Source organism: Falco punctatus (genome assembly GCF_963210335.1).
Source record: "Falco punctatus genome assembly, chromosome: 10".
In the NCBI taxonomy this organism is placed as follows: domain Eukaryota; kingdom Metazoa; phylum Chordata; class Aves; order Falconiformes; family Falconidae; genus Falco; species Falco punctatus.
In genome coordinates, this window is record NC_137590.1 from 14,822,110 (window position 1) to 14,849,370 (window position 27,261).

At 48.0% G+C, this 27,261-nt stretch overlaps 1 protein-coding gene across 10 annotated transcripts in view; it reads right to left on the reverse strand.

Moving 5' to 3' along the window:
- MYT1 (myelin transcription factor 1) overlaps positions 1-27,261 on the reverse strand; it is a 124,866-nt gene that overhangs the window by 15,580 nt on the left and 82,025 nt on the right. For 5 of the 10 annotated variants that reach the window (XM_080404003.1, XM_080404006.1, XM_080404004.1 and 2 more), the window contains 15 exons: positions 25,951-26,826; positions 25,187-25,321; positions 23,667-23,805; positions 21,929-22,042; positions 20,258-20,472; positions 17,426-17,631; positions 16,461-16,730; positions 15,533-15,687; positions 12,865-13,218; positions 8,670-8,732; positions 8,018-8,101; positions 3,410-3,631; positions 2,738-2,829; positions 1,690-1,793; positions 1,431-1,574 (listed from right to left, as the gene is read on the reverse strand). In XM_080404003.1, the coding sequence (XP_080260129.1) occupies positions 1,431-1,574; positions 1,690-1,793; positions 2,738-2,829; positions 3,410-3,631; positions 8,018-8,101; positions 8,670-8,732; positions 12,865-13,218; positions 15,533-15,687; positions 16,461-16,730; positions 17,426-17,631; positions 20,258-20,472; positions 21,929-22,042; positions 23,667-23,805; positions 25,187-25,321; positions 25,951-26,826 (3,173 nt within the window). The remainder of the gene's footprint in view (positions 1-1,430; positions 1,575-1,689; positions 1,794-2,737; positions 2,830-3,409; positions 3,632-8,017; positions 8,102-8,669; positions 8,733-12,864; positions 13,219-15,532; positions 15,688-16,460; positions 16,731-17,425; positions 17,632-20,257; positions 20,473-21,928; positions 22,043-23,666; positions 23,806-25,186; positions 25,322-25,950; positions 26,827-27,261) is intronic. The other 5 variants (XM_080403999.1, XM_080404007.1, XM_080404005.1 and 2 more) reach the window with 5 other exon arrangements.

Genomic DNA, 27,261 nt, shown 5'->3' on the forward strand with positions numbered 1-27,261 from the left:
AATAGAGCAGGAAAGGGCTGAGGTGCCTCTTTACAATTAATCCTCTGTCTGTGTACCAACAACCAAAGGTCTCCACATCACAGCCTTTTTGTGTGCGGTGCTGTACATACAGGAATCTCATTGTGCAACCCCTGAGCCTGCCAGATCTTAACTGGGTCTTTAATTTTATGCACTGGCCTCACGGAACTATTAACAGCATCAGGTTAAGCACGCACAGGCAGTTTGACAGGCTGGAGGCTGAATGAAGCCACGGAAATGAAGGGCTAGAGGACAGGAGCACTGCTGAAGCATCACAGAGGGAATGAAAGGCAAAGTTAGGACAGGAGCCCGGTCACCTTGGGCTCGTGCCTGCCCACACCAGCATGCTGCTGCGGTACAGCTTTTTCTTTGGAGGGGCATTGTGGAACACTTGCAAGTATCTAACCTGGAGTTAATGGGGAAAAAAAGAAGAGGCGAAGGAAGAAAAAGAACAGGAATAAAATGAGCATACAAGTCTCATGAGCGCTATTTAATTGGAGTTGCCTGAAACCTTGAAAAAAATATTTGCTGAACAGTTTATTTGACCTTTATGTGTCAAATACTTTACAAAAAAGCACTCAGCGAGTGGTTTTTTGCCAGTTAGGCAGCTGGGTGAATACTATCCAAAACTGCTCTGCTGGAGGATGGCTTCTCTCCAACCAGCCTGAATTTAAATACAAACCCCAATGAAAAGGATTCTCCCCCCCCAAAAAAAAAATGATGGCAGGAAAAAGAAATCAAAAGCTCATTCCTCTGATCATTGCGAGGGTCTTTATGAGTTGTAAGAGGACAGCTTCGCCAACAACACGAGCCCCCCCTCCACACACCTGGTTTTGACAACAGTAATTACATTCCTGGGAATAGAGAGAAGGTAATTAATAGCCTTTTGTGGTTTTACTATTTTAATGCAGTCTTTTCATTTTGCAGTAACTCTATGGTAACATGGTGTGGGCTGTTAGACCTTGTTAAATTAAACAAAATACACTCTTTTTAAGAATGCTATTCTTTGACTGCCAGCTATTCAAAACTGAATTGAAACTACCTGCATTATAATAGGAGCTGTAAGATCTTTCTGACGTTGAAATCCAATCCCTCCTGATCTCTGCTTGTGCTGTCTTAGCCTAAAAGGTGCTGGGTGCCCTTGATAAAGTTTCCTATTTTGTGATAATGCTCCCAGATGTAATGAGACAGAACAATAGATACAAAGGGAGATCAGCAGAAAATGACAACAAAAGGGAGATACAATGCAAGCTTCAGAGATAAGGCAAAAGAACTGATCTTATAAAGGACACGTAGGTGTGTGTAGAGAATTTCTCTCACTCTTTAATTGTACATAAGCCTTATTGTGAATTGGGTTTGGCACGGCTCCCTCGATCGCACCGGCTGGGGAAAGCACTGTCAAAGTTTCTTACCATGTGTGGAAGGCGGATATTGGCAAGACTTTGGATTAGAGCCTGGCTCAACCCTGAGAGCTCCAGGAACAGGGCTTCGTTTTGCTCCTCTATGATTTTGTTTTCCTCCTCAATGTTCTTCAGGTTTTTCTCCATGGTGGAGATCTGCAGAGCAAGGAGCACGGCAGTGTTACCAACCCTCATGGGATGGCACCTACCACCCATGCAAGGGGCTTGGCCATGCATCAAGGGGCTTGGATGCATGTCCAAGCACACAAACCTGTGACTGCAGTTTCACCATGGCCGCTTCCATCTCCGAGTTGGACTCGTTCAGTTCACTGATCTCCTTGTTCAGCTGCTTGATCTCTTCGTCATTCTCTAGAACTGCAGGAGAGAAGGTCGTGGGCAGTCAGCGAACACTCACAGGGAAAACAAAAATGTGGAGCTTTCTGCTGAGCCCATCCTGTTCATAGACATCACTACTCAAAGTCCTCACCTTTGCTTTTGCATCCTCTGAACAGGGCGCACATCTTGCTGCTTTTTTTTTTTTTCCCCCCTCCCCAAGGTCTTTATCATCATGGTTCAATGCTACTTTAATAGGTCAATATGCAAATGCAAACCCAAATGACAGCACAGCGGCTGGAGTCCAGCACATCCCCACACCCTGCAAGGTTGATTGTCCTGAAAACTCAGGTCACTCTGGTCCTGAGTTTGGGAAGATGCCATTTAAAAAACTAATGCATGTCTTGGTTAGAAATTGCAAGGTTCATAAAATAAAGCCATATTTCTACGAGAGTTCAGGTATTTATAGGTTCCAAAGTATATTAGTATTCATGTTAAACGCCTGAAGCTTATCAAATACCACAGAAACCTCAGTAATAGCACTGGAAATGCAAAGTGCCAGTGCCAACAGAACTCCATATCCAGAAATATCTCAGGATTAAAAGCCCTGAATAGGTGAAAATCACTGAACAACTGCAAGGGATTTGTAAAAATGCCAATAAATATTTTAAGGGGGGGGGGGGGGGGGGGGGGAGAGGGGAAATTCAATTTCAGCACTTTTTTTTCCTTTCCTGAATTTCCCTATGAGAACTCCGTCTTCATCTTTTCACCTGCTCCCTCACGGTGTGTCACTCCGGGAGCAGTGTCGGTACCACACCACACCCAATACTCAGGAAACCCAAGAAATGGGTGTTCACAGCACATGATATCCCTGCAAATCTGTGGCCAGAATTCATTTGTTGAAAACTCCTCAGTCTGCAAAGAAAAAGATATACAGGCTCAATACCCTGACACACCTGCCAGGCGAAAGGAGTGCAAATCCTTACCATCGCTGGTCTTGAACTTTGTGTTGAGAATTTCATCCCCTGAGAGTTTTCCTTTCTTCCCAGCAAAAGTAGCTCTTGGACACCCTGACAAACTGAAAAGCAAGTAAAAATGAGTTTCATAAACACTAGGTATTTATAGGTGCTTATGTTCCCAACAAGAACATGTACCATTTGGTGGAGTTCATGCTGCGAGACAGTTCTAAAAGCTTTTTATGGTACAGAGGAAATTGCTTTATGAATAATGCTACAAAACTCCCCATTTATAAAGCGAGAGCAATTTTCTCTGAGCAAAGATCAAACCCCACATTGTCTCCTTGAAGAGAGAGTATGCCAGGTGAGGAAGGTGAGATTAGCCTGGCTGGCTCGGGCATCAAACCCTTGTTTGGGGACCCCAAGTCCTGTTCTAGCATGCTAATGGAAGGACATTATAGCATCATTTTCCGTTATTTTGCCCAATCCACACCTCACCATTGCACTATTAAAACAACTATGCATTTTCTTGCATGCAGAAAACTCCAACCGTGGAGCAACCTGACTGAAGTCAGCATCAAAAGTACCAGCTATAGAGCCTTGCGTGAAGAGCTGAACGATGCTCAAGCAGCATCTACAGGCAGGTGGGTCAGTCCATGGCAACGTGGTCATGCTCACAATGATCTCGACCCTGTGATTTACCTTCTGTGAGTGAGGAAGCTCCCATTGGCATGGCCAGAGCCGTCGCAGCCCGGGGTAGGGCAGGTCGGGCCTTCGTTCTTCAATGACTTCCAAGAGAATGAGGAGCCATTGAGCGATCCTTCCTTCTGCCTGCGGGCTGCGAGAGGGCACCCTGATGCACTCCGGTGAGAGGCGTATTTGCCACTGATGTGTCCAAGCCCGACACAGCCAGGAACCGGACACCTGGGCAAAGGGAATGAACAAAAATTACAGCATGGGAATGAAGAGGGACGTAAGGAAATTAGGGATGAACAGAAATGAGGAAGCCTAGGAAGAGAGCGTTCACATTTAGGGTTCTCATCTGGAGTTTATGGGGTAGGTGCTCAGCTGATAGAAATGACAGATAGGAAATTAAGAGCTGTGAATGCCCCTTCAAAAGAGCCATAGAGAACCAAAGTAAATCCTGCAAAAAGACTGGAGGTCAGGTCACACTCATGCTTGAAGCAAAAGCAGGTCCCAGTGCTGTCCCAAACCACGGTGTTTGGTGCATCATTGAGGGCAGAGCCAGCAGGCTGGGCTGCCTGACGTGGGGTCCTGACATACCCCAAGGCTGACACAGACATGCTTGCACCGAACCATCACACATTTACAGCCAGCTCTGCCTGGTGCTACAGCATTACTACAGCCACCAGCTTTATCCCCCTACACCAGCACGGCCAATGCGATCTCAGAGCACTGCCCGTGGGGACACAACCCTTCCCCGTGAACCAGCCCCTGACCCAGGAGCCAGTCAGGCTGCAACCCGCACACCGAAAAGCTGCAAACCTGCACCTGCAAGGAGGGTGCCTGAGGGGTTCCCAAGTGTGTACCCCATCAAGACAGAACAAAGAAACCCTGGGGCACAGCTCAGCCGGCAGCCACAGCACGGCCTCGCTTGCCTCCTCCTGCTGGTTCACATCCTGCAGGTACCAGAGATCAGCCTGCGCTTGCAAGGGACAGAAGTGGGAATTGCCACCAAGGCAGAGCACGAGCCCTCCAGCCCCTGTGCTTCTGCCACATTTACAGCCGGTTAAAGCACACAGGAGCTGTGAGGGGCATCACAGAAGCACAGACACTGAATTGCCAAGATGATGAGTGTCCACTCCACACTCACCAACTCCCCACCTAATGGCATACTCACTGAATTCAGCTGTTTGACAAAGCCCGGTGAGTCTACTAGAGGTTTTGCTGTGGTTTGCATTTGTTTAAAGATGCCAGTCAATTATAAATACAGTTAAAAGTTTATTACTCAAGGGAGGTTACTCTAAGAAAGGGGAGGTGGAAGCAGGCAAGAAATGGCAAAAATAACCCCCGTGTCCTCAGTTTGAAGGCAATTAGGGACCTCGAGTTTCCCCAGCAAAATATCCGCTGAGCTGCTCCTGAGAATCGCAAGCTGCATTTCACCGCAGAAACGATTATCCTGATTGTTTACATTTCATACAAAAGGGAGACGACAGCAGAGGGGGGGGAGCCGTACACCCAGCCTTTTCCCAAGATAATTTGAAAAATGCTGATCTCGATTTTAATCAGCTGCAAATGCAGCACAATTCACTTATAATATCCCTGCCAGCAGGATCCTCAGTAAATTCATAACATCATTGCTTTTATATGATCACGAGCAAATTACTGAATCCTCAGGAGGAAAAGGAGATGGGGGTGGGGGGGAAAGAGTGAGAGAGAAAGAGACAAACCCCAGCATTTAGTATGCAGCCGTTACAGCCCAACCATCACATATTTTATGCTGTTAATTTAACTTTCATTACATTTTCATTGTTAAAAAATAAACCAGAGCCTTATTGTGCAGAACAGCTGGCTTGGACATTTTTTAATTTTTTTTTTAATTATTATTATTTAACAGAAGCACCAGTAGCATTTGATCAATTAGGCACCCGTGGATGCTTCCATTTTATGCCAGGGCTGGGCTGAAGGTTCAGGTGATCTGTTCAATCACATCTGTAGCAAATTACTTGAAGGATGAACAGCAAAAACAACAGGGACTAAATGACTTTCTCCTCAGTGGCAACGTGCAAAACTCGGCTGGGTTCCAAGTGGCACTCAGTGCAGACGGAGGATGGATTTAGAGCCAAAGCTCCTTAACGCAAACCCGCACCGGGCGCACCTTGCTGCGGAGGGCAGCGCACCAGCTTTGCAGGGGCTGGGGGAAGGCAGCAGCGAAGGGATTGTGGTACCATGTTGTTTCACGCACCCTCTTGGGTGTACTGGAGGAGCAGGGGTTGCTGCCTGTGCCACGGGATGTTAGGGAATGCCTTCCTGTCTTTATGCCACAGAGACCCTCACAGCCCACCCAGCACTGCCTGCACCCATGCCCATGGTCCGGCTGCGGATGGAGCAGCGGAGCTACGACAAGCCTCCGAGGCCAGCCTGGAGGTGGATGGCATCAGCTTTCTAGGACTCAGAAAATCCCAGCTCTGGTGATGCTCCAGCCCCATTTCCTGCCACTTTAGCTTCCCAGCATTTGCACCTTTAGGGAAACTAGGAAAGACCCAACCCCTGGTGAGGATGCTGGGGGGAACCATCATTCTGCTGGGGATGCTCTGACAGCTCATCCCACGTTCCTATACAAGCACCAGCTGCACCATAACAAACCAGTCGTATAAAAGCCCCTTTCTCCTTGCACTGGGAAGCAATCTCTTTGCAGAGCAACTGCACTGGAGGAGCCGCTTGGCACATCCCCAGCCAGTCCCAGCCCTTAATGGGGCAGGCAAGGATGAGCAAAGCCAAGGCTTCCCCAGCCCCGTAGGGCACAAGTCCCTGGGGAAAACACGGAGAGTGGAGACATCCCACCTGGGGCCTCCGGCTGTGGTAAGAGAAGCAAAAGTACAAGAGCCAGCAGTTGCACAGCAGCATTTACTGCTTGTCCTTTCCCCTCACTGTGTCAGTGGTTAATGGCACAGCACTACAATGCCACCAGTAATTTAGCGTATTTGAGCCAAAAAAGGATTTTTTTTCCCACAGATTCTCGAGTAGGTTGCTTAATTTTTAATAAACTCCACTAAGTCCTGCTAATTATCACACGGCTCATTTAACTGGGAGGCTTTCCTTCCTGTAGACTGAGGAGTAAGAACAGAGCAGATGGCTCAAATATCATCTTTTTCTTAAAGGCCCTTCCCCCGGCTGGCGCATCCTAGTTTCCTTCAGCCCCCGCGGGATGCTTCCGCACCCACTGCTTCCCGCTCTGGCTCCCGGGTGCACGGAGCTATTTACCTCTGCTCTTCTTGCAAAGGTGAGATCTGCCCTAGGGCTAAAATGAGGGAAAAAAAATGCATTTTGGGGACAGTCAGCTGAGCCAAAGGGGTCTGGCCAAACATGCCAGCATTTATGGGCTTGTGAAAACTCTTGGAGGGGATTTATACGTTTTTCCATGTTTCTCTTTACCCCACTCCACCTGCACTTGCTGGGTCGGTGAACAGGCTTCAGAAAGACTGGGGATGCTCCGAGTTAACAAAAAATAGGTTTCTGGAGTCAATGCTAGTCCCAGCATTGCTGTAAAGACTTTGATGTCCTGTAGCTGTGTGAGAGGTCAAGACAGACCCAAACCTCGCGTCAGGCCCCGAATGCTGAGCTGGTGGTGCTCAGGCTCACTAAAAGTCCAGGCAAATGGATTTCACAGCAAATGAAAGCTCCTGAGGTGGACTGAGGGATTTAAAACCTCTGTTCCCAGTAGGAATAAACCTCCTGCAATGTTTTGAAAAATTCAGCCTGAAGCAACAGAGAAAGGCTTTTTCAGTTCGCTTTGAATAGTCAGCCGTGGCAAAGACTCTACAAAATGCATTTGATTCAAGGTTATCACATCCTGGTCCAACTCAGTGCTGGAGAGTTTCTATTTCTACCATGTTCCTGGGCATTAAGCAAGCCCACTGGCACCCCTCACCTGCCCATTGCTGCCCCAAAACCTGCGATGCTCTGCTTGACTGTGGGTTCAAACCCTCTTTTACACCATCAGTGGGGTTTTTAGGAATTATATAAAGCACAGGTAGGAGAGGAACTGCCCATGCCCCATCAGCCTACCTTTGCAAAAAACAATAAAGAAAAATACAGTTATCTCCCTATCACAGCACTCTCCAAACTATCAAGCTGCAACAAGGTCTTTTACCATCTCATACCAACGTACTCTTCGTGCCAGTCCCTCTGCTGCCTTCTCCTCATCCAGGGTGTGTGCTCTCTCTCTTCTCTCTGCTGCTTCTCCTCTCTCTTCCATGGCTACCCAACCACTTAACAGAACAGCCACAGCTGCACTTTATCTACATCAGCCAACCCACCGCCCCAAGCCAACCCACAGCTGTAGATTATCAATCCTAATTAACCCAGCTTCATTCCTCTACATCTCCCCACTCCCCCATTTTCCAAACCGATTTCAAAATCGCAACACCATTTTGGGGATCAGGGATTAAAATTCCCCAACAACCAGGGGAAGAGCTTTGGCAGTGCCTGCTCCAGTGCGGGCAGACGATGCTCCGAGCAGCGCGAGTGAGGGGAGTTGCAGGATGGGTGCTGCTGCCCCGCATAAATCTGTGCAAGGCAAAGGAGATAGAGCGAAAGGCTCCGCTTGGGAGTTATCCGCAGACTTACTTCATCAGCTCTGGGTCTTCTTTATCATCCTTTGTTGGGGTGATCTTGATCCCACTTTTCTTGGCACGAGGGCAGCCTGACAGACTGGTTAAAAAAAAGAAGAAAGGCCTGTCTCACTGGCAGAATCCCTGCATTCGCTATTTCCCCACTTCAGTCATCTTTCCCTTGAATTTGGCACAGTGTTTTTGATCTCTCTCGTTTTGCAGCCTCACATCACGAGGAGAAGTCAGGAGAAAAAAAAATAATAAAAAATTGAGGGAGATGGACAGTAATTAATGGTGTCTAGATAAGAAGATATCTGCTAACAGCTTGCGATGTTTAATGGAACTGTTGAAACAGAAGGCTCAGATCTCTGCTATTAATGCTCTAAAGTGATAATAGAAGTCATAAATAGGTAGCATTATTAACAGGAACATTGCATCAGCTAAAATCTGACCCTTTGTCTTTTATTCTGTTGAAAGGAGCTTCTAATCAGATGCTGGAAACATCAGGGAAAAAAAAAAAAAGAAGTCAGATTAAAGAGATGAAAATAGGCTTCAGTTGTCAGTAACATTAATGTTTTATTCAGAACTTTACAACTCTGCCCACTGCAGGGGGAAGGAAAAAAAAATAGAAAGAGGCTACAGAGAAAATAATTTAAGGGAGATCTTACCTTCTATGCGATGCATAATTTCCTGTTATGTGACCAGAGCCATCACAACCAGGAGTAGGGCACCTGCGGAGGGAAGGGAACCTCAGATTAGCCTGGCGATGCGAGCAGGGGATCGACACTTTGCAACAGCTCATTTCAAAGAGAAATCTAGGGACTGTCAACACAGAAGCAGGTTTTTTCTTCCTGCCCCTTCTCCCTCTGTAAGAACAAGGTCTGGTCTGTAATATCCATGGCACCAAAGTTGCTGCATCGCTGCACAATGTTGGCGTTGGAGAAGAACATCAGTGAGAAAAGGTGGAGATGCTGGGAGCGAGGTGGGTGGCTGCTCTCCGGCAGAGGGACATGGGTCCCAGCCTCTGTCCCCACCTTCATGAAGGGGACAGCTCAGAGACGATAATGAGCCAAAAAAACCTCTCCAGGACAGCATCTGTCACCTTGAGGAAACCATAAGGAGATAGCAGGTACCATCCATGGCCATTGGGCTGGATGCAAGCGTGGACAAGAAACTGGAAAAATAGCTGACAACTCTGGGCAACGGGGCCACCCTGACCACAGCCACGAGGAAGCCTGACAGAAGGTCTCAGCTCAGGTCTGGGTGACTTCTGGGGGGCTAATCTCACTGAGAGCAGAAAGAGACACCCCACCACAGGAGGGTCCTCAGAGTCTGAAACCAGCCAATGCCTCTATGGAAAGTAACGAAGGAAGAGGAGGAAGAAGGTTAGGTTAACTCGGGTCTCCTCCTTCCGTAACACCATGGGCAGGGTCTGCAGGGGGATGGCTGCCCGTGGGGCCTCAGGCTGGGGGACACCAGGTCACCACACATGGTGCCCCAGCAGCTTTTGGTGCTTCGGTGGAGAATCTGCCTCTCTGTCCTCAGCCGCTGCCGTTACATAGGAGCCCTTGGAGATGCATTCATGATCATGGTTTGAAGGTAAGCATCCCACGCTCTGGGACATGGTTGAAAGCAACATCAGGGGAATACTTCCGTGCTCACCCAAAGCTGCACAAAGGCTAGCAGGGGCTGCGAGCTGTACCCAGTGGCAGCGAAGATAATGGCATGGGTTAAGCACTGCATCATTAACGGTGCAGACAGAGAAAGGTGAGGGGATTGAAGTACCACAAGCATGAAGATCTACTCCGAATGCTGTAGGTGATGCAGCGGACATAAAAGCTGTCATGGGGACAAGGAAGAGAGGCGAGGAGTGCTCGCCAGCCTGCCAATTAGCCAGAGCTTTTTGAATCAAGTGATTAGGACCAGGGCAGGGGGAGGGGGGGTAAGAAATCCATGGGATGAGCAGGAGAGATGCTCAGCTTTTGAGCCAGAGCCAGCAAAGCTCACAGCTGCAAGCTTGCAGAGTGCCCGTTCTTGTTGTGGGAGGATTTTGCTGCATCCCTGTTTTCTCGATCCCCATTTTTAAAGCCATGGGTGCCTGGTTTGGTACCACTGGTTGGTACTGCAGGGACCGATGTGTCTCCAGGACACCCCAGTGAAGTAATGGGCAACACATGGTGGCGCTTGGGCAGACCCCGAGGCCAGTGCCCTTGGGAAAGGCAATGCACTGATGTCTGGCTTGGGCAATGGTGTTGCTGCGGTGCTCTGGCCCCTGAGAGTCAGCAGAGCAATGATTTCCAGAGATACCTTTAGTTTTGTGACTTGGAAAACAGTCTTTTAAAGAGTTCTCTTTTTTTTAGTCAGAAAATATCAAAATTCTCCTCTTTGCACCACCTCTGAAGGAGGGTTTGGCATGTGCAGGTCATTGCATAGTCTCCAATGGCAAAAAAACCTGGTACCTCGCCTAGGGTGTGAGAGCAGGGACATGTCCTTGCCCCAGAAGGGAGGGTGACTAAGTCAGGAGCAAGGCTCAGCACACTCAGACCTAGTAAAATATAAATGCACATAAATCCAGTGCAGTAAGGGACACATCCATCAGGACCTCGATGAGGGTACAAATACTCTAACTTACTTAGAAATTACAGGTTTGGGAGATGACTGACATTTCCCTGTTATATTCTGTTAAAGTAGAAAGCAAAACTATTTCTTTGTTGTTCTAGCTTCAGGGTGGGATGAAATTATGAAAACACTAACACCAAATCCTTTTGCCTTTCAGGACTTTTAAAGAGGGGAGAAAAGTGATTTGATCTTGATTTTTAATTATCTGGAGACAAATCATACCGACTGAGACCTTTTATTGCATGTTTTAGCCTGGAGCTATTTTTTTTATATCAGGGATATTAACCCCTGAAATAGAATTTATAATAGAAACACTGACATGGCCTTATCTGGAGTTGTGAAAAGCTATGGCTGTGCTATCTGTAATATCTCCAAATCCTCTCCCCTTCTTCCTTCCTCTGCTCCCATCCTCACCAGGACATAGTGAGGAAAAAAAAAAAAAAAAAAAACCAAACCAAACATTACTTGGGAAATAACATGAGAAAGCTTTGTTTTGGCCAGAAGTCTCCTGTTTTATACAGTATTTTGACAAAAAGTGCTCACGTCAGATGCCTGAGGGGAGCAGGGTATGCAGCACAGCGAGGCTCGGCATGATGCTCGCTCTCGGGGACAACACCATTTGCGTTTTCTCCAGCCCTTACTGGAAACAGGCACTGTTCCTGAGAGCTTTTAATATCTTTAACACTAATTGCCTGATCACTTGGCTATTCTTTAAGGCTGTTGGAGAAACACCAGTTCAGCAAAGCTCTCTTAAGAGGTTCTTTCAAAATGTATATCGTCTATAATGCACGATTAAGCGTACTTAGTGCTAATCATGCGAGTCCTTTCCATCCACTAGCATATTCTATTAATATCAACTAATCCAGCTACTTTTTCCACCTCTGTGATAAGGAGCAGGAGGTTAATGAACATTTTTCCTGGCTCTAGCACCCACATCAGTGGTGGAGTGTGGAGCAGTTCTAGACCCACACTGCCCTCCAGGTCACCAAAAAGGGATTTAGGACATTACCCACCACCACCTTATTGAGCAGAGAGGCTCCCACCTGACTCTGCTATGGCTCCAGACATCACTGATTGCATACAGGACACAGGGCATTATATTTTTTTTTCTTTTTGTGATGAGCCTGTGCAATGTGAAGTCCTCCATAAGGTTTTATTCTCAGTAGAGGCTCCTCAATTATAGTTATGAATAACTCAGTTTCTAAATAATCCTGAAACTGGATTCAGCAAAGCAGGGAGCTCAGAGGAGAATCGGTCTCTGAAGGTAGGCTGGCTCCGTGGAACAGATGTTGAAAAAAAAATCACAATTAGCTTGCCCCCAGTGATGCAGGTTGGGTGGAGGAGGGTTGGGGTGCCCCCAGTGTCTCCATCTACTCTAAATACATTTTTGATTAAACCTTTCTTTATGGGAGGCAACCGAAGACAGCATTTGGGAAACCCTCTTGTGAAGAATAAGCTCCTACTGAAAATGAGGAGGTTTGGGAAGTCAGTAGCAAAACTGAAAACAGGATTCAGAGGAAGATATTGGAATGAAAATGTCAAAACCAGGTTCCTCCCTTCAGGAGCAGAAATGGGAACAGAAATTCGGGTGCCGGTGAGCCCTTTGCCACTGGCTCAGGATCCGGCCTCACCAAGTATTTGCTCGCTCCTTCTTTCATCCCCTCACAAATCAAACTCTCATGGAAATGAACAGAAACCTCTGTCACTATATCCCAATGGCCCCTAAAATTTAGCATAAAATTAGCATCCCAGGTTGTCCAAAAGAGTTGGCTTTGCTATGTCCTGGCAGTATTTTCCCAGCTGTGTCTTTACCCAAAAATAAAGCATGTGCCTTTATCTAGGCTTTGAATTATTTGAGAGACGTACAAAAATGTTGAATGAAAATGGCTATGGCACAAACGAGGGAACAAGAGCTTGGGAAAAGACACCAAATGAAAAAGAAAATATCATTTGTCTACAGTGCCCAAAGGAAACCTGCCAAGGGTCCAGGTTATTTCTGAACACTGCCATGGTCCCCCCTCCCCAAAATTATCTTTCCTCCATGCCATTGCCTCTTCTCAATGCAGCAGCTGGAGGCTGGACTCCACCAGAGCTCCTTGCAGGTGGTATTTGAGCAGCTCTTTGAAAGGAGAAGGGAGGGGATGGAAAAGCAAAAGCAGAGCAAAAGGAGGGGGGGGAGGGGGAAGAGAGAAAAAAGGGTGGAAATAAAGAAAAAAAGGAGTTCCAAGTTGAGCGCAAACATACTTGAGGTCAGCAGAGTGGGCAGCCATGAGGTTTCTGAGGCTCTTGTCAGCAAGAGGACAACCAGAAAGGCTGAAAGAGAAGAGATGGAATATCTGGATAAGCAAAAAAAAAAAAAAAAAAAAAAAAAAGGAAAAAAGGAAAAAGAAAACGGACCGGGGTGTTGGGAGGGAAAGGGGCAACAGAAGGTGGGGAAGAAACAGAACCAAACTATCCACATGGTCAAAAAATATACCAAAAGGAAAAAAAAAAAGTTGCCTTAGAGTCCAAACCATGAAAAAAAGGTCAACCCACCTGCGGTGAGAGGCATAGTTTCCTGTTATGTGTCCGCTGCCATCACAGCCTGGGGTTGGGCAACTGGGCAACAACAACAACAACGAGTGTAAGTGCTGGAAAGGAATGGATTCACCCGAGAGCCACGGATCTGCAAAGCCAGCTGAGCCCCCCTTCCATCGGACCTTGGCATGTGTTTATATGTTTGCGTACAAATAAACCAGCTGTTTCCCTTTCAGCTCCCCTTCCTCCCTTTTTTGATCCCAAAAGATCCCAAGGATCCTGAAAGAAATTTGAAAAAACTGAAAGAATTTGTGGCAAATGTGAGAAAGTGTTCAAGATACGTAGTTGCTTGCTTTGCTCAGTGGATGGTTTTTGCAATACTGAAGCTCTGGGTGTGGGAATCAGCTTATTGCCTGAAAGCGTCAGATTTCAGCTTTCTGAAACATTTTTTTCCCCCCAGCCCTTACAGCTGCAAAGAAAAGCTTGAAAACACTGCTCACTCCAGAAAGGGAATGAAAGTAACTTCTGACTCCTGTGCCTGGGGGCTTCTAAACTGAGGGCAGGCAGAAGCTGCCGCATCCTGCCTGCTGCCTCCACCGGGCTGTGCTTCCCACCTGCCTGCTCTGCTGCCTCCCCTGTGAGCTGCACCTGCGTGGGTGATGGGAGAAGGTGCCATCCCTTCTCAGCATCCAGGGAATAAAATCCCATTTGTGCATGAGCAGTGAGGCTCTGGCACAGTTGTGCCCTGCCTGCCTGAGGCCAGGGGGATGCCAGAGAGCAGGGATGTCCCGGGACGTGCAGGGATATCCTGGGAGAGCTTGGCCCAGCAGGCTGAGGCTTGGAGGTGTGTCTATTCCCTGCTCACCCTTGAGTCCTTTTCACAGCCGCAACACTCACAACAAACAGTGAGCCCTAGAGCCAGCAGTGATATGAAGATGCTCAAGCAGCAGTGATATATTGCTATGTGGTACCCACTCCTGCACCAGCAGGAGGGGGACGAGAAGGTTGAAGTGAGGAACATCTTCACAGCGACAGCCATCAGTGCCAGGGGATGGCCCAAGATCTATACCCAGACATGGAGCACCAGACAGACACAGCAGACAAGTCTGATCCTGAGTTAACAACAGCTAATTCATTACAGCCCTGGGAGCAGAAAGGAGCAGCATTTCTAAATAAGGAGAGAAGGCTCAGTGCTGCCCTCAACACCATTTATTTATTTCAGAACTCTTTCCATTTAGGAAATATCTCTACCCTCATAATACAATCAAAGCACAGGAGGACTTTAGGGCTCTACCTCAGAAATTGCTGTGCACATAGCTGCTGGGTTTGAAAAAAGCCTTTAGAGATTTGCACAGCGCAGCTGGTCTGTGCTTTGCTCATTCAGGGAAGATGCTGCTGCTGCTCTGCCCCCACAGATCTCCCTGCCTGTCTGCTCCCTCAGCCTCCTGCTTGCATAGCCAAATCATGAGCTACGTTGTCTAAGGTCAGCAAAATGATGCTTGCTGACTCTTCCCTGTGTACCACATAAGAAGGTCAGAAGCACAGGGAAGAAGCCAAGAACAGCAGATCTGCTGGGATGCCCGGGAGGGGGGACGTCCCCATCACAATCTCCAGACTGATCTCAACATGCCATTAGATCAGAGCCAGCTCCAAGCAGCAGTGTTTGGGTCTGACTAAACATTAACCATCAGTTTGGTGACCCGTGTGGATGCAGAGCAGCACTCCATCTAGCAGAACAGACCCACCCACCCAATGCCACGGATACACAGACATGAGCTGGGTTAGGATCTCTCTCCCGTGTGGAATGCAGCGTGACAACCTTGCTGCAGCCCTAGCTCACATTTTGTGGCTCTGCACTATCATGGTGATGGGACCCATTGCTCTACATTAAGCAGCCAACAAGTCCTGTCCTCCCAGTGAGGCATCTTGTGGTTCAACACCCCCATCAAGAAGATATTGAGACCCACTGGGTGCTCTTGGCTCCACAGCACCACCCAGTGTCCCAAAACAAGGGGGCAGGAGATTGGGCAGGCTCCATCACTGCACCAGAAACACTCTTGCAGGACAATACCAGGGAAAATGGGCCCTGCAAGGAGGTTTCCACAGCCCCATCCATGAATCCAAGCTCCTCAGAAAGTTCCCTTCATCACTGCACAGTTTCAAGGACATATGGGAACATATTTTGCCTCGATCAGCAGCTGTATGAAGGGAGGGTTCCTCTTTGAGCTTTCATTTGAACTGCTTAGATGAGGTAAAACCAATCACAGTAAGAAAGGGAACTACACTTCTAATTTTTAAAATGTCTTTGCTAACAAATTTTGTCTCCTACCAGCCTGGTTGTGCTGGGTACATATTTTATACATTTTGGAAGAAGAGACAAGAAGGCAGGACTTACGTGAGCAGCTCTTTCTTGATGTCCTTGGAGAGGAATTTAAGCTTGAAGTTGGTTAAAGTAACTTCCCCTGGGTATTTTCGTTCTTCAAAGTTTTCCTCCGACACTTCTTGCTCATCAGCTTCAGAAGAGGCAAAAGAGTGGGCAGCAGGCTCTGACTGCAAGAAAACAGCCAGGAAAAGTGGTTGTAGTGGTGGTTGTTGCTGTTGAGCTGTGATAGGAAAGGATCCCAGCTTCAGCCCAGCTCAGAGTTAGTGCAGCACTGCCAACACTCCCGAGCCCTCTGCAAGTGCCTTTCCATACCCAGAGATCTGATAGTAATTGGAAAAACCTCAGAAATACAATCTCTTTAATTTTGCCTTTTTACAGGGGAAATGTGTAAAACACGTCTGTACAGGGATTTACACCTGGGTCTCCCAAGGTCTTCAAGGCATGAAGGTCAGTGCAATCTCGCCATACTCATCCTCAGCAGCACCTGCCTCCCCATGGGCAGTGCGCTGCTTCCAGGGCTGGGACGCTCCCCCCAGCTGGAGGTAATGGGTGATTCCCCCACCTGCAGGATTAATGTCAGCAGCATGCAGGGCCATAGCTGCTCATGGCAGACATAAATCGTCCTGAGGAATGTCACCAGGAGCACCACTGGTGCGAATGAGCTGAAAGGATTTACAACGAAGAAAGTAGTGCAGACCCAGAACAACACAAGCTGAGTGTTCCTCCTTTGCAGGAGCACCCCAGCAGATCCAAGAGCATCTGCCTCCTGCCTGATGGTCCACAGCTGACTCCTGATAGCGCTGACAAAGCTAATAATATTTCTCTCCTAGGCTCAAAGGACAAACTAGGGGTCCTGGGGGGAAATAGGACAACTGGGCAAGCAAACATGGCATTCAGTCCCCCATGAGGTGTTATTCAAGCATGAAGAGCCACCACTCACCTCTTCTGGCTCCTCTTCCCGCTGACGGTTTGGTTTAGTGTAGTCAATGGGCCCATCCCATTCATCCTGGCGGGAGGTCTGGCTGGACTGCGGGGAGGTCATGGTGCTGCTCGTGGCACTGGTGCTGTTTTGGCGCTGGGACATATCTGGAGACTTCATGCTGGGACTACTGCTGCAGCTGCTGCTGCTGGGGAAGGTGCTCTCCCGTTTGCGGTGCTTGTTCATACTCAAGTCCAGAGTCCCATTTTCATCCACCTCGATGTCCATGGACTGAAAGGTTGGAAACATGCCCAATGTTAGCAGCTGCCAGCAATTCCCTACGGGGATCTTACCCCCATTTGCCTCTTGCAATGCAGGGGGGCAAGCTATTCACATCCCATCCTCTCCACAGTCAGTTACAAGGGACTGAATGAAAAGGGATGCTCTTTCATAAATATTTCAGAAACGTGCCATGCAAATGCAGCCCCCTACTACCAGCAACGTGGCGCTTTGTCTCTGTTGCTTGAACACAGGCCTCAGGGCCATTTAAGATGCCCCAGGGCGTCTAAGATCTGCCCAAGGCTGAGGGTGCAACATGGGACTGCTGGGAAACCTGTGTTCTTCTGAAAAATAGCTGGAGGTCAGCCTGGATGCAACTGGGGAATCTCAAATGGCATCAGATACAGCCCAGTGAGCAACTGAAACCAGCTCTGAGACTCTGCTTGGGAACGACGCACGTCTCAGATAGGTAATTTGAACCACAATGCATCTCCATAACACAGTAAGAGCCAAGATTACTGCCTCCAAACTGCATCACCCAAAGCAGGGAGCGAAAGGGTGATACGCACCAAGTCTCTGCATTCCCTCTACATTTAAAAATTAAAATAAGAACGAGTAGAAAAAGGTATTTCTCCCACCCCAGACTTCATGTTTCACCCCACTCCGCTGTGTGCTGGCACAGTGGTCCCCGGGCACGCTCGACTCACCTTGCTGGGGGCCTCTTGCTGCTTGGTGCTGAGATTCTCCGGCATTTCCCAGCAGCGCGTGGAGAGGTTGAGGATGGCGGTGGCAGCCATGTGCGCAGCCTCAGCGTCGTGGGAGTAGTCGAAGCCTGTGGAGGAAGATGAAGTGCTCTTCACGTAACTGCTGGAGGGGCTGTGGCTGGGGGAAGAGGCCTTTGGAAAAGGTTTGGCTGGAATAAAAAGAGAAGGAACAACACAAGGCTAATGTATAACCGGCACGGGCAGCGGTGAGAGGTTAAGTCAGTCTGACACAGCCAATGTATTAGCGGTTCCAGTGACAGCCTGGGGTTATTACTGACCCACCGGCTGTTTTGTTGTCTGGGATGTGCGACCAGAGCGGTGCTGGCTGCGGCTTGTGCAATGGTCTCTCGGTGCAAAAACTTAATTCATTAACTGACTCTGCTATCAAGTCCCCCAATCACAAGTGCTTTTCTTCATTAAAGCTACTCCTCACTGGAAGCGGATAAAAGCGAAAGCTTAGAGAAGCTTCCTGGCTCTTTTTTTTTTTATGGCTCTCTGTATGTTCATAATTTATCTGCAGAGCTGGCTTACAGGCACATTTCTTGTAGCACATTTGAAAACTTACAATTTAAAAAATTACATTAATAGCAAAACCATGGCCATGAAATACAAGATTCCAACGATGACACCAGTGAAATATGGATTTTCTGACAGCTGACATATCATTTTAATATGCCTGAATAACAGGATTTATTACACAGCCACATGCGGCCACGATGCTGCACTGTTACTGTATGCTACAGCACGTGGCAGCGCAATCCTAGAGATACGTTTTCTCTTCACACCCTATGAAACAAAAGCCAGTATTTCCCAGCGTTAGCCCACAATAAAACTTGCCCTAATCTTAAACCTGGTCCTGGTTAGGTCCTTGACCCACAGAGAGTCCCTCTGAAGTCAGTAGTTTCAGTGAGTGCAAACAGGGGATCAGGATTTGCAACAACCATGGGATTGCATTCTGAATCAATTAGCAAAATCTTCAAATTCTTAATTCATTCCACTATGCCCTTTTCAAGGGAAAACATCCCTCCCACTTCAGTAGGAGTCTCACGCAGGGAAGACTCCTAAGCTTTGTCCTGACGATGGCAAAGCAGCAAGACAACCTTGGTTGATGTGCCTACAGAGCAAAGCGATTTCATTATTCCCATTACAAACTCGTAATATAAGACACTATAAAATGCTAATCTTCCCAAGGACTGCTTTCTTCCTCGTTGTGTGCGTATATAATGCATATTGACATTAATGGGAGTTATACACACACATGCAGGGGAATATAAATCCCTCTGGATGAAGATCTCTTTAAAATAAGTTCTCAGTGAAAGGAACAGATTTCCCTGCTATGATTGGCAATCATATTCATCTTGTCGCTTTGATTAACTCGTTGGAGGCTTGCCCAAATGGTTATTCTTGTGTATGGCTGCCTGTTTTCGAGTCCAGTTTAATCCATGTCTTTGCGGCGGGGTGCGGGTATTCGCCAGCCCAACCTGACAATATCCAGGATCGTGAGATGCCAATTGCAATTTCACACCGTAGGCTCAGCGATGCTTTTCCATTTCATAAGTATTTCTACCACTAATAGACTCGCAATCAGCAAATTAGTAAAATAAGTGATGAGAAAAAATAGAAAGGATTATCCTAGTGGGTCTGCTGGAATTATTTTTGTCAGTACAATTACCCTGAAAATTCTTTGCTAATATTGCAAATAACACAATCTATTCAGCAAGAGAATCACTTGTGCTGGGAAACAAATTACTTTTCCATCAGCCCTAACCCAGGATGACAGTGGCAGTTGTGCTCTCTGGCCTCCATCCAATTTCATTGTCTGATCCTTTACAGATTTAGTACTGTAATAAAGGGCGCTTCCATTGTAGTGCCACAACCGGGATGCTTTCAAGTACGAGCACTTTTTAGAGAGCAGCTGCATCAGGATTAAACAGGATTGTGGAAGTGGGATTAGCCAGACAGAAAACCCTCTTGAGGCCGCTGACTTCTGCAAACTGGGCTTCTAAATCTTTTTTTTTTTTTTTTTTTCCCTCCTCAAAAAGATGTCTTCAGGTGCATGTTTGGTGTCAAAAGGAAGGGGAGGTTTCACATCGGCTCGCAGCAGGCTGTCTCTCCATGCATCTTCCCTCCTGCTTCTGACAGCCCAGCCCCTGAGGGTTTATTTAGCCATTTCATTTTCACCCACGCTTCCATCGCACAGTGTTGTAGCCAGCGCTCGGTCCTCGGTACAGAGCAGAGGTGGGTGGCTACGATAGGAAAGAGCTGGGAGATAGGAGGTGGGTGATCGATAGGTAGTAGAGCTGGAGAGCAGAGCATGACAGAGAAGACAAATGGGCAGAGTGGATCATATATAAGATGGAAGAGAAGAAAACTGTAATCCATTTAGCTAGATGAGGAAAGACAGATCAATAGATATGAACTGCAAAGCAATGGGGACTGACTGAGGACAACTGTGTAACTTATCCCACCTAGAGACATCACTCAGATTAACGTTCCCACCACTCAATGCAATTCTTCCCAAAGCCGAAGGGACTCTTCCCCAAGCAAAGCTTTACTGGCAGCCATGGGCTCCTCTCTCCATCAAAGGTGTACACCTTGGGACCCATCTCAGCCTCCCCATCCCCATTTCTCCACTAGCTTCACAGCAGCAGGAGGGATCCAGCAGCTTAGACCCAAGACTCTCCCATCACCCCAAAGCCATGATCCCAAGAACCTCGCGGCATGCTGAGAAAGGCAGAAAATGCAAAACCCAGCCCATCCCTGCTCCCAACTTACATTTAAAGGCTTTAGGTGAGGTTTCGCTAGTCTGAATCTTTGGGGCAAGCATGCGTTTGCCAAAAACCTGAGCATCAAAACTTGCATAATCGAAGGTGACCTTGGAGTACTTCTCCAGCTCCTTGGCCAGGTTGGCCCGGGGGGTTGCTGGGACCATGTTGGGCCGGTAGCTTCCGTACTGAGGGATCTCCAGTTGCTTCACAAAGCACATAGGCCTGAGGATGAAACAACAAACAACAGTGACTCTCTTTTCCTTGACAAGATGGCTGTTGGGAGGCGATCAGACTCGATGGGGATGCATAGCTAGCTGTGCCTTGTCCCTGAGGGGTTACTGAAGAAGCAGATGCAGCGACAGCCCTTTGGTTCTCCCTCAGCAAGTCTGAATCTGGTTTGGGTCTCTTTGATTACTTTTTTTATATTTCCCCCTTTATATTTTTCTTTTTTTTTTTTTTTTCTCTTTTTAAGCAAAACACCGAGGTGTCGCTTTCATCCAAAACAATATTCTTGCAGGCTGCCATGGCATGGTAGCATTTTCCAAAAGCTGTAGAAACTTGGGCACGACCGCTTATGGGACCTATGACACAGGATGGAACCCAAGGGCATGAAGACCCCAGTTTTGCTCTGCTCCCCACTGCAGGTTCATTGCAAAGGCACAGGGCCTCTCCCCTGCCTGCAGAGCCCCTCTGGAAGACCCGCTTCTGCTGGGCTGCTTATCATGAATCAATTTGTCTTGCATAGAAATTGTATATAAATGGCCTATTGTTATTCTCCTTCCCGTGACCTCTTTCCACCAGCCAGTCCTCGGAGCGGGAGCTCCTTGGAGCATGGACTGTCCTCATGATGTGCTCAGAGCACTCTGCTCCCGGCACGGGCTCTGCTGCAAATAAATAAATAATTGCCCTGAATGGCCTTTCCAAAGCACCAAGTGCTGGCGCACCAGGGTGCACAGCAGTCCTGGGGAGCAAATAAATAAATTAATCAGGCCTTGATGCCTTTGTGGGAGTGCTGCTCAAGGCTCCTACTGCGGTTTTTATCCCGCTCTTGTCGCAAAATAACTAACCATATTACAATCCATCTGTAGCCTCATGAATCACATCAGCTACGGAAGCCAGCATCTATCAGGGACACCCTTAACGTGAGACAGCCCTTTCTCCCGGGAAGATAGAGATGGGTGAAAGAACAAAATAAATGCGACTGGTTTGGAAATGAGTGGCAGGTTTCTCTCCTCTGAACTGTGCAGGCTAAGGATGAAAAGTGGGTGGACTTCAGGCGAAACTGCCATCGAGTGATTTATACGCAGCCTAAATCTCCTCCTCCCCCTCCCCAAGCCCACCCTACTTATAATGCTAATATAATAGCCATCATTCTCTGGCAGTTTGCATTGCAGAGCAATCGGCACAAATGCCTTCTGCTGCACTGGTAAAACCCTTTGGCCTGTAGCCTCAGCATTAATTGATGCTACAGAAGCAATTCATTGTCCTCAATGCCCTCCCTGGGATCATCAATTAAATATCTCCCCACCTTGGCGAGACCTATGATCATAATAACAGGACTCAGCAGTATCAAGATACAGCCGGAGGGAGCCGTGACGGCTGCTCTTGCAAGCATGGCATCACGGGGAGGGCTGGGGCAGCCTGGTTACGCGGCGCTGCGCTTTGTGGTCCCATTTACCTGAGTATCCGGTCAGAATTGGAGCTGGTCTTCGAAGGATCACCAGACTGGGTTTGTTGCTTTTCATGCGATTTGGCTAATTTTTCAGCAGCAGCAATGGGGCACCCAGATAAACTGTGGAAATTTTTTTTGTTTTGTTTTGTGGTTTGTTTGTTGTTTTTTTTAAGAAGGAGAAAAAAAAAAGAGAGAAGGAAAGCAAGCATGAGGGATGAGCGTTAAAAATTCATTTCAGGGTCCCAGAGCTGCACTGAGCCCATGCGAATAGTGCTTGCATTTAAAGGGTTTTTTCATTACCATTATCCTAGCTTACGCTTAGTCTTGGCAAGTGGCAAAGCAGCCAAACACCAAGTGCCAGACTTCTCTGGAATGAGCCCCGGAACATCCCCAGGGCCCGGTGGTGGGTCAGGGACGTAGCTCCCCCTGCTTGAGCACAGCAGGGGTAGAAAGGGACAGGCTGGTGCCTTTGAGTGGTTTTAGCAGTTAAATGGCATTTCTGATTTGTATTTATATGGATCTTTTGCAGGGGCCATTTGAAGGGAGCTTTCTGAAGGGCACTTGCAGGGAAGCATTTGCACTTCTGATGTGCACGGCTGACAGCGCGCCGGTGCCTGGGGAAGCTCGAGGGCTGTAATGGCTTTTGCTCACACATGCCCTGTGCATCAGCCTGGCTCTGCCTCTCCGGGACAGCTTGGATCTTACTGCGATTGCTCAGGGAAGGTAAAAATCCCTCGCAAGCAGAACCCGCATGCTCCCAGCCTACCCCAAGCCATCACAGGCAGCTTCATCGCTGGAACAGCCAGCATGGAGGGAACCCCAGCCCAGCCCCACGTGCAATTCAGGGCTCCGACCCCACTGGGTCTCAGTCCAAAGTTCGCTCCGTAACCCCTAACACCAGCAGGTGGTTCAGGCTCTTTGCAATTGCTTGCTGCCTGCACCAAACTGAACTTCTTAATTAACCAAGCAGATTTCCCTAATATTCCTCTAGCAGCTATGATGAAGCACCCACCATCTTCCTCCATGGCTGAACAAGTAACAACACAAACTCACCTCACACCTGCAAGCGCACTGACACTCACAGGGACATCACTCTCTGCCAATTAAGCTCAAGAGCAACAAATGGTAAATCATAAATTCATGAGCGCATCCCTGTAGCAAAAGCTACCCTGGCTTTTTGGAAGGTTTCTAGCTTTTAAGTGCATCATCCCCTCCACTTGCAGTCTTCCCATTTGTAAAATTGCTCGGGTTTAACCAAAGCCAGAGCACGGGATACAGGTCCCAAACTGAACCCTGTCCCCTCCTGACCACATCTGGCCTGAGGTCCTACAGCAAGAGAACCTAATTTCCCAGTTCATCAAGCATTTTGACCTAAATAATGTGGAAATCCCTAGAAATCATGCACAGTGCTCCACCACCAAACACAAACATCACCCTCCAGGCAGCCTCACTGGGCACCCTCTGCTTCCCCAATGCCAAATGCCTCTTTCAGGAACCCCACCTGCATCGAGCCCTCCACAGTCCCACCTGCAAGCCTGGAAACATTGCTCTGCTCTATTCCCAGCCAGAAATCACTGCCCCATCTTGCTTTGCCAAATTATTCTTTCTCTTAGGGTTATCCCTGCCTCGCCCATCTCAGTTGCACCATCCCTCAGTGCAAGAGTAAAGCCAAGTCTTGTGGGGATGGTCACCCTGCTGGCCACCCTTGCCCTGGCTGTGATGGAGAAGCAGTCAAAGCTGGTACCTCCTGTGCGTGTTGCGGTTGCTGTTGACGTGACCCTGTCCTGTGCAGCCTGGCGTGGGGCATTTCAACACGTTCTCGTGCATCGCCAAGACTTCGGAGCAAGAAGGGCAAGGGGAGAGGGGAAGGGAAGCAAAAACAACTTGATAAAAATCAGAGAAAAAAGAAAAAAGACAAAATCATCAAGGTTTGTACGCTGGTTTCCTAGAAATCAGGGGACGTGAAATGCTGTAATTAGAATTTGTCTGAGTAGAGAAAAAAGATTTACAAGGCAGCAGTGCTCAGGTCAGCACTAGATTAGCATCTGTGCACACAGCTTGGGCTTTCTTCTCGTTTGCTGATTGCAGTCCAGCTTCCCCCATCCAGCCCCTCCCGCCCACCACTGTTTTGGAGCCAGGTCTCCCCATTTCAGGTAGTTTTAAGTGATTGAAGTTGTATCTCTGCTTTTATCCTTAGGACTAGTCTTTGTTTGATTTTTCTTTTTTGTCTTTTTTTTTTAAAAAAAAAATTAATCTTCAGGATTATTGCTTCCTGCAGCACTGACCTTAAAAGTAAGGAAAATAATTTGATTTGCGAGCTTTTCTAAAGCACACAGCTTATGTTAGTTATTTATTAATATTTTTTTCTTGCATTCAAGCTTGTGTGACGAAAACTGCACTTTCTCCTTGTTTCTTGCTGTGTTTATGGCAGGTCTGCAACCTTTGAAATTACCGATAAGGAAGGGCTCCTAATTTTTTTTTTTCTTCCTCTGTTATGCCATTATCGTAAACATACAACATTGATTTTTATATATATGTAGAGGGAAAGCTATTTAGGATGCTGGTAGAGAGGTAGAAATGAAGTATCTCTCTATGCATATAGATATATAAATTTGTTATGATGATGATAAATATTTTCTGTGGACTAGATGAATCTCAGTACAGCACCTTGCGAGTTTTACAGTGAGGAGAGCATAGGAGGAGACTCAGCTATCCTGCGCATCCTGAACGACTCCTCGCCTTTGCCACCCGGCAACACTTCCAGCACATTTAAACAGCAAGAAAGAACGTTTTCCCCTTCTTCCCAACATGATATCCCAAATAAGGAAAAACGCGTGACATTCAGTGTAAAGATGGGAACTGCTTAACACACCCCTGGAGGCAGGCAGTGATTTTTAAAGAACCTCTTTAATTCTCAGGGAAGGGACCTCATTCTCCACAGGATGGTGCTAAAAATCTTTAAGAAGGGTAGGACTTCCTAGTAAATTCCATAGTGTTTCCCATGAAGAGCAATAACACTTTGGTGGATAGAAGCATCCCAGAACAACTTGGAAAAGCATCATCCCATGGCAGAAACTCTGGCATGGCCCAAGGATTAACATTAGGCTCATGCTAGGGACTCAGTCATAATATTCCCATCATTTGGGACTATCTGGAGTGCCCACTGGCCTTGAGACAGCTCTGCCCACCAGGTGTGAAATTCTCCCTAGGAAATCAGGCTTCAGACCAGTTTAAGCAACCCTCATTATCCCACCGTGTACTCACTCTCGGGAGGGATCCTGTCTTTGTGCGGACAACCGGAGAGGCTGCGGTGGTGAGGGTAGAGTCCCGTGACATGGCCAGTCCCGTCACAGCCAGGAGTCGGACATTTGATTTCTCGCTTCTCGGGTCTTGAGGGATCTAGAGATTGTGGGGGAAGCACGGTGGGAAGCAGGTTACCAGATTTGGAGGGGAAAAGGTGGAAAGGAGAGGAATATTGCTGAGGATGCTTCCTACCGCTTTTCCAGTTAAACAGGGAGAAACCTTTGGCTTTGGAGATTTTATTTCCTGAAGGTGGAATTGTAACACTGGAAGTTTCAAAAACTAAAATCAGCAGAGCAGTTTGAGTAACTGACCCAGCCAGGAGCACGGACCCACTCACAGTGACCGAGCAGGCAGCCGGGCTCAGCACCCAGGGGACTCTGCCGTGTCCCTCGTGCTGCTGTGGCCAGACTCCTACCACTACTTTAAACCCCACTCGGATTCTAAACCAGCCCTGCTGCTCAGGCAGAGAGTCTCAAGGCCAACAGGCAATTTAGTCAAGCAATTTCCCTGCTGAGATGTAGAGGACACCATCATTTTGTGCATTCTCTGTTGACCCTTAGATGTCCCCACCCCTCTGGGTACTGAGGAGTTGTGGCTAAATCCCCTGGGTGGGCTGCGACCCCCCCCCCCCAGCAGCCTGGTTTTCAAAGGGTGCTGAGCAGACAAGTTCAGCTATTTCACTGGGGATAGGAAGGAAGAAGACCCATGAAGGTTTGTCCCCATACCTTTGCCATAGTAGCTCTTTCGGATGCTGTCCAGTGGTTTGCTCTGCTTCTCGTCCACCTGGAAGTGCTTTACATGCTCTCCCGGCAGCCGGCTGGGCTCCCGCACAATTTTCACCTGCTCGGCTTTCAGCGCAATGGCTTGTTCCAGCAGCCCCAGGTTCCCCCTCGTCATCATGTCATACATCTCTGACTCATCGGTCACCGCCGATTTCTGGGAGCGGGCGTCGTCGTCTTTGTCGTCATCCGACCGGACCTCCACGATGACCGAGTACTCGGGCTTTGGGCTGAAGTGCCCTTCACAGTGGCTTTTCTGGGTGTCCTGAGAAGTGTGAGGAGCTTCTTCACAGATCACTTCAGGAGCCATCTCCTCCTCCTCTTCATCCTCCTCTTCTTCTTCCTCTTCCTCCTCTTCATCTTCATCCTCCTCCTCATCATCATCTTCATCCTCCTCCTCCTCCTCCTCCTCCTCCTCCTCCTCTTCTTCTGCTTCAGCCTTTTCCAGTTTGCAGGACTCCTCGCAGTTCGCATCGTCCCGGTGCTCTGGACACAACTCGCTGCTGCGTTCGCTGGTGACCTCGATGACCTCCTCCGCATCCTCCGTCTGGATGATGATCTCCTTGTCACACTCCTCCTCCACTAACTCCTCTCCCGCATCCTCATGGACCAGGTGCACAACATTGGATGGTGGCTTGGAGCCCTGCAGCTCAGCCTCAGGCAGCTGCCCTTCGATGGCGAGGGTTTCCTCTGCTATTTGGCCTAGGTTTAGGAGAGAGTTGGCGATTATTTCTTGATAGCTGCTATAGTTGGCCTTGCTGGGCCCAGACGTACTTGTTGCCGTGTTTTGTCCATAATGCATCAATTTCGCTGGGCTTCTCTCTGGGGGGGTGGAGGAGAAAGAAAAGAAAGGGGAAGAAGAAAGAAAAGGGGGAAAAAGAAAAGGGGAGAAAGAAAAAAAAGGAAGAAAGGAGAAAAGGAAAAGGAAAAGAAAAAAGGAAAAGAAAAAAAGGAGGAAAAGTAAAGAAAAAAAAGAGGAAAATAAAGTAATTATTTAAGCTCATAAACATCTCTTTGTCTTCCTTAAGCTTAATTGAAACTAAAGCCTAGCTGTTGTACCTCTGCAGCAGCTAATTTATTGCATTTAGGGATCACAGGTAGAAAGGGGATTTCCACATGGAAGTTTTGGTGGGACTAAGATGCGTGTGGCTTCCCAGCCCCCGCAGCCAGCAGCCACCTGGCCCCTTGCTCCCAGTGCTCCCCAGACCGGGCTTTCCAAAGCAGGGGGGCGGCACAGTGCCAGGACCTTGGCTGGAC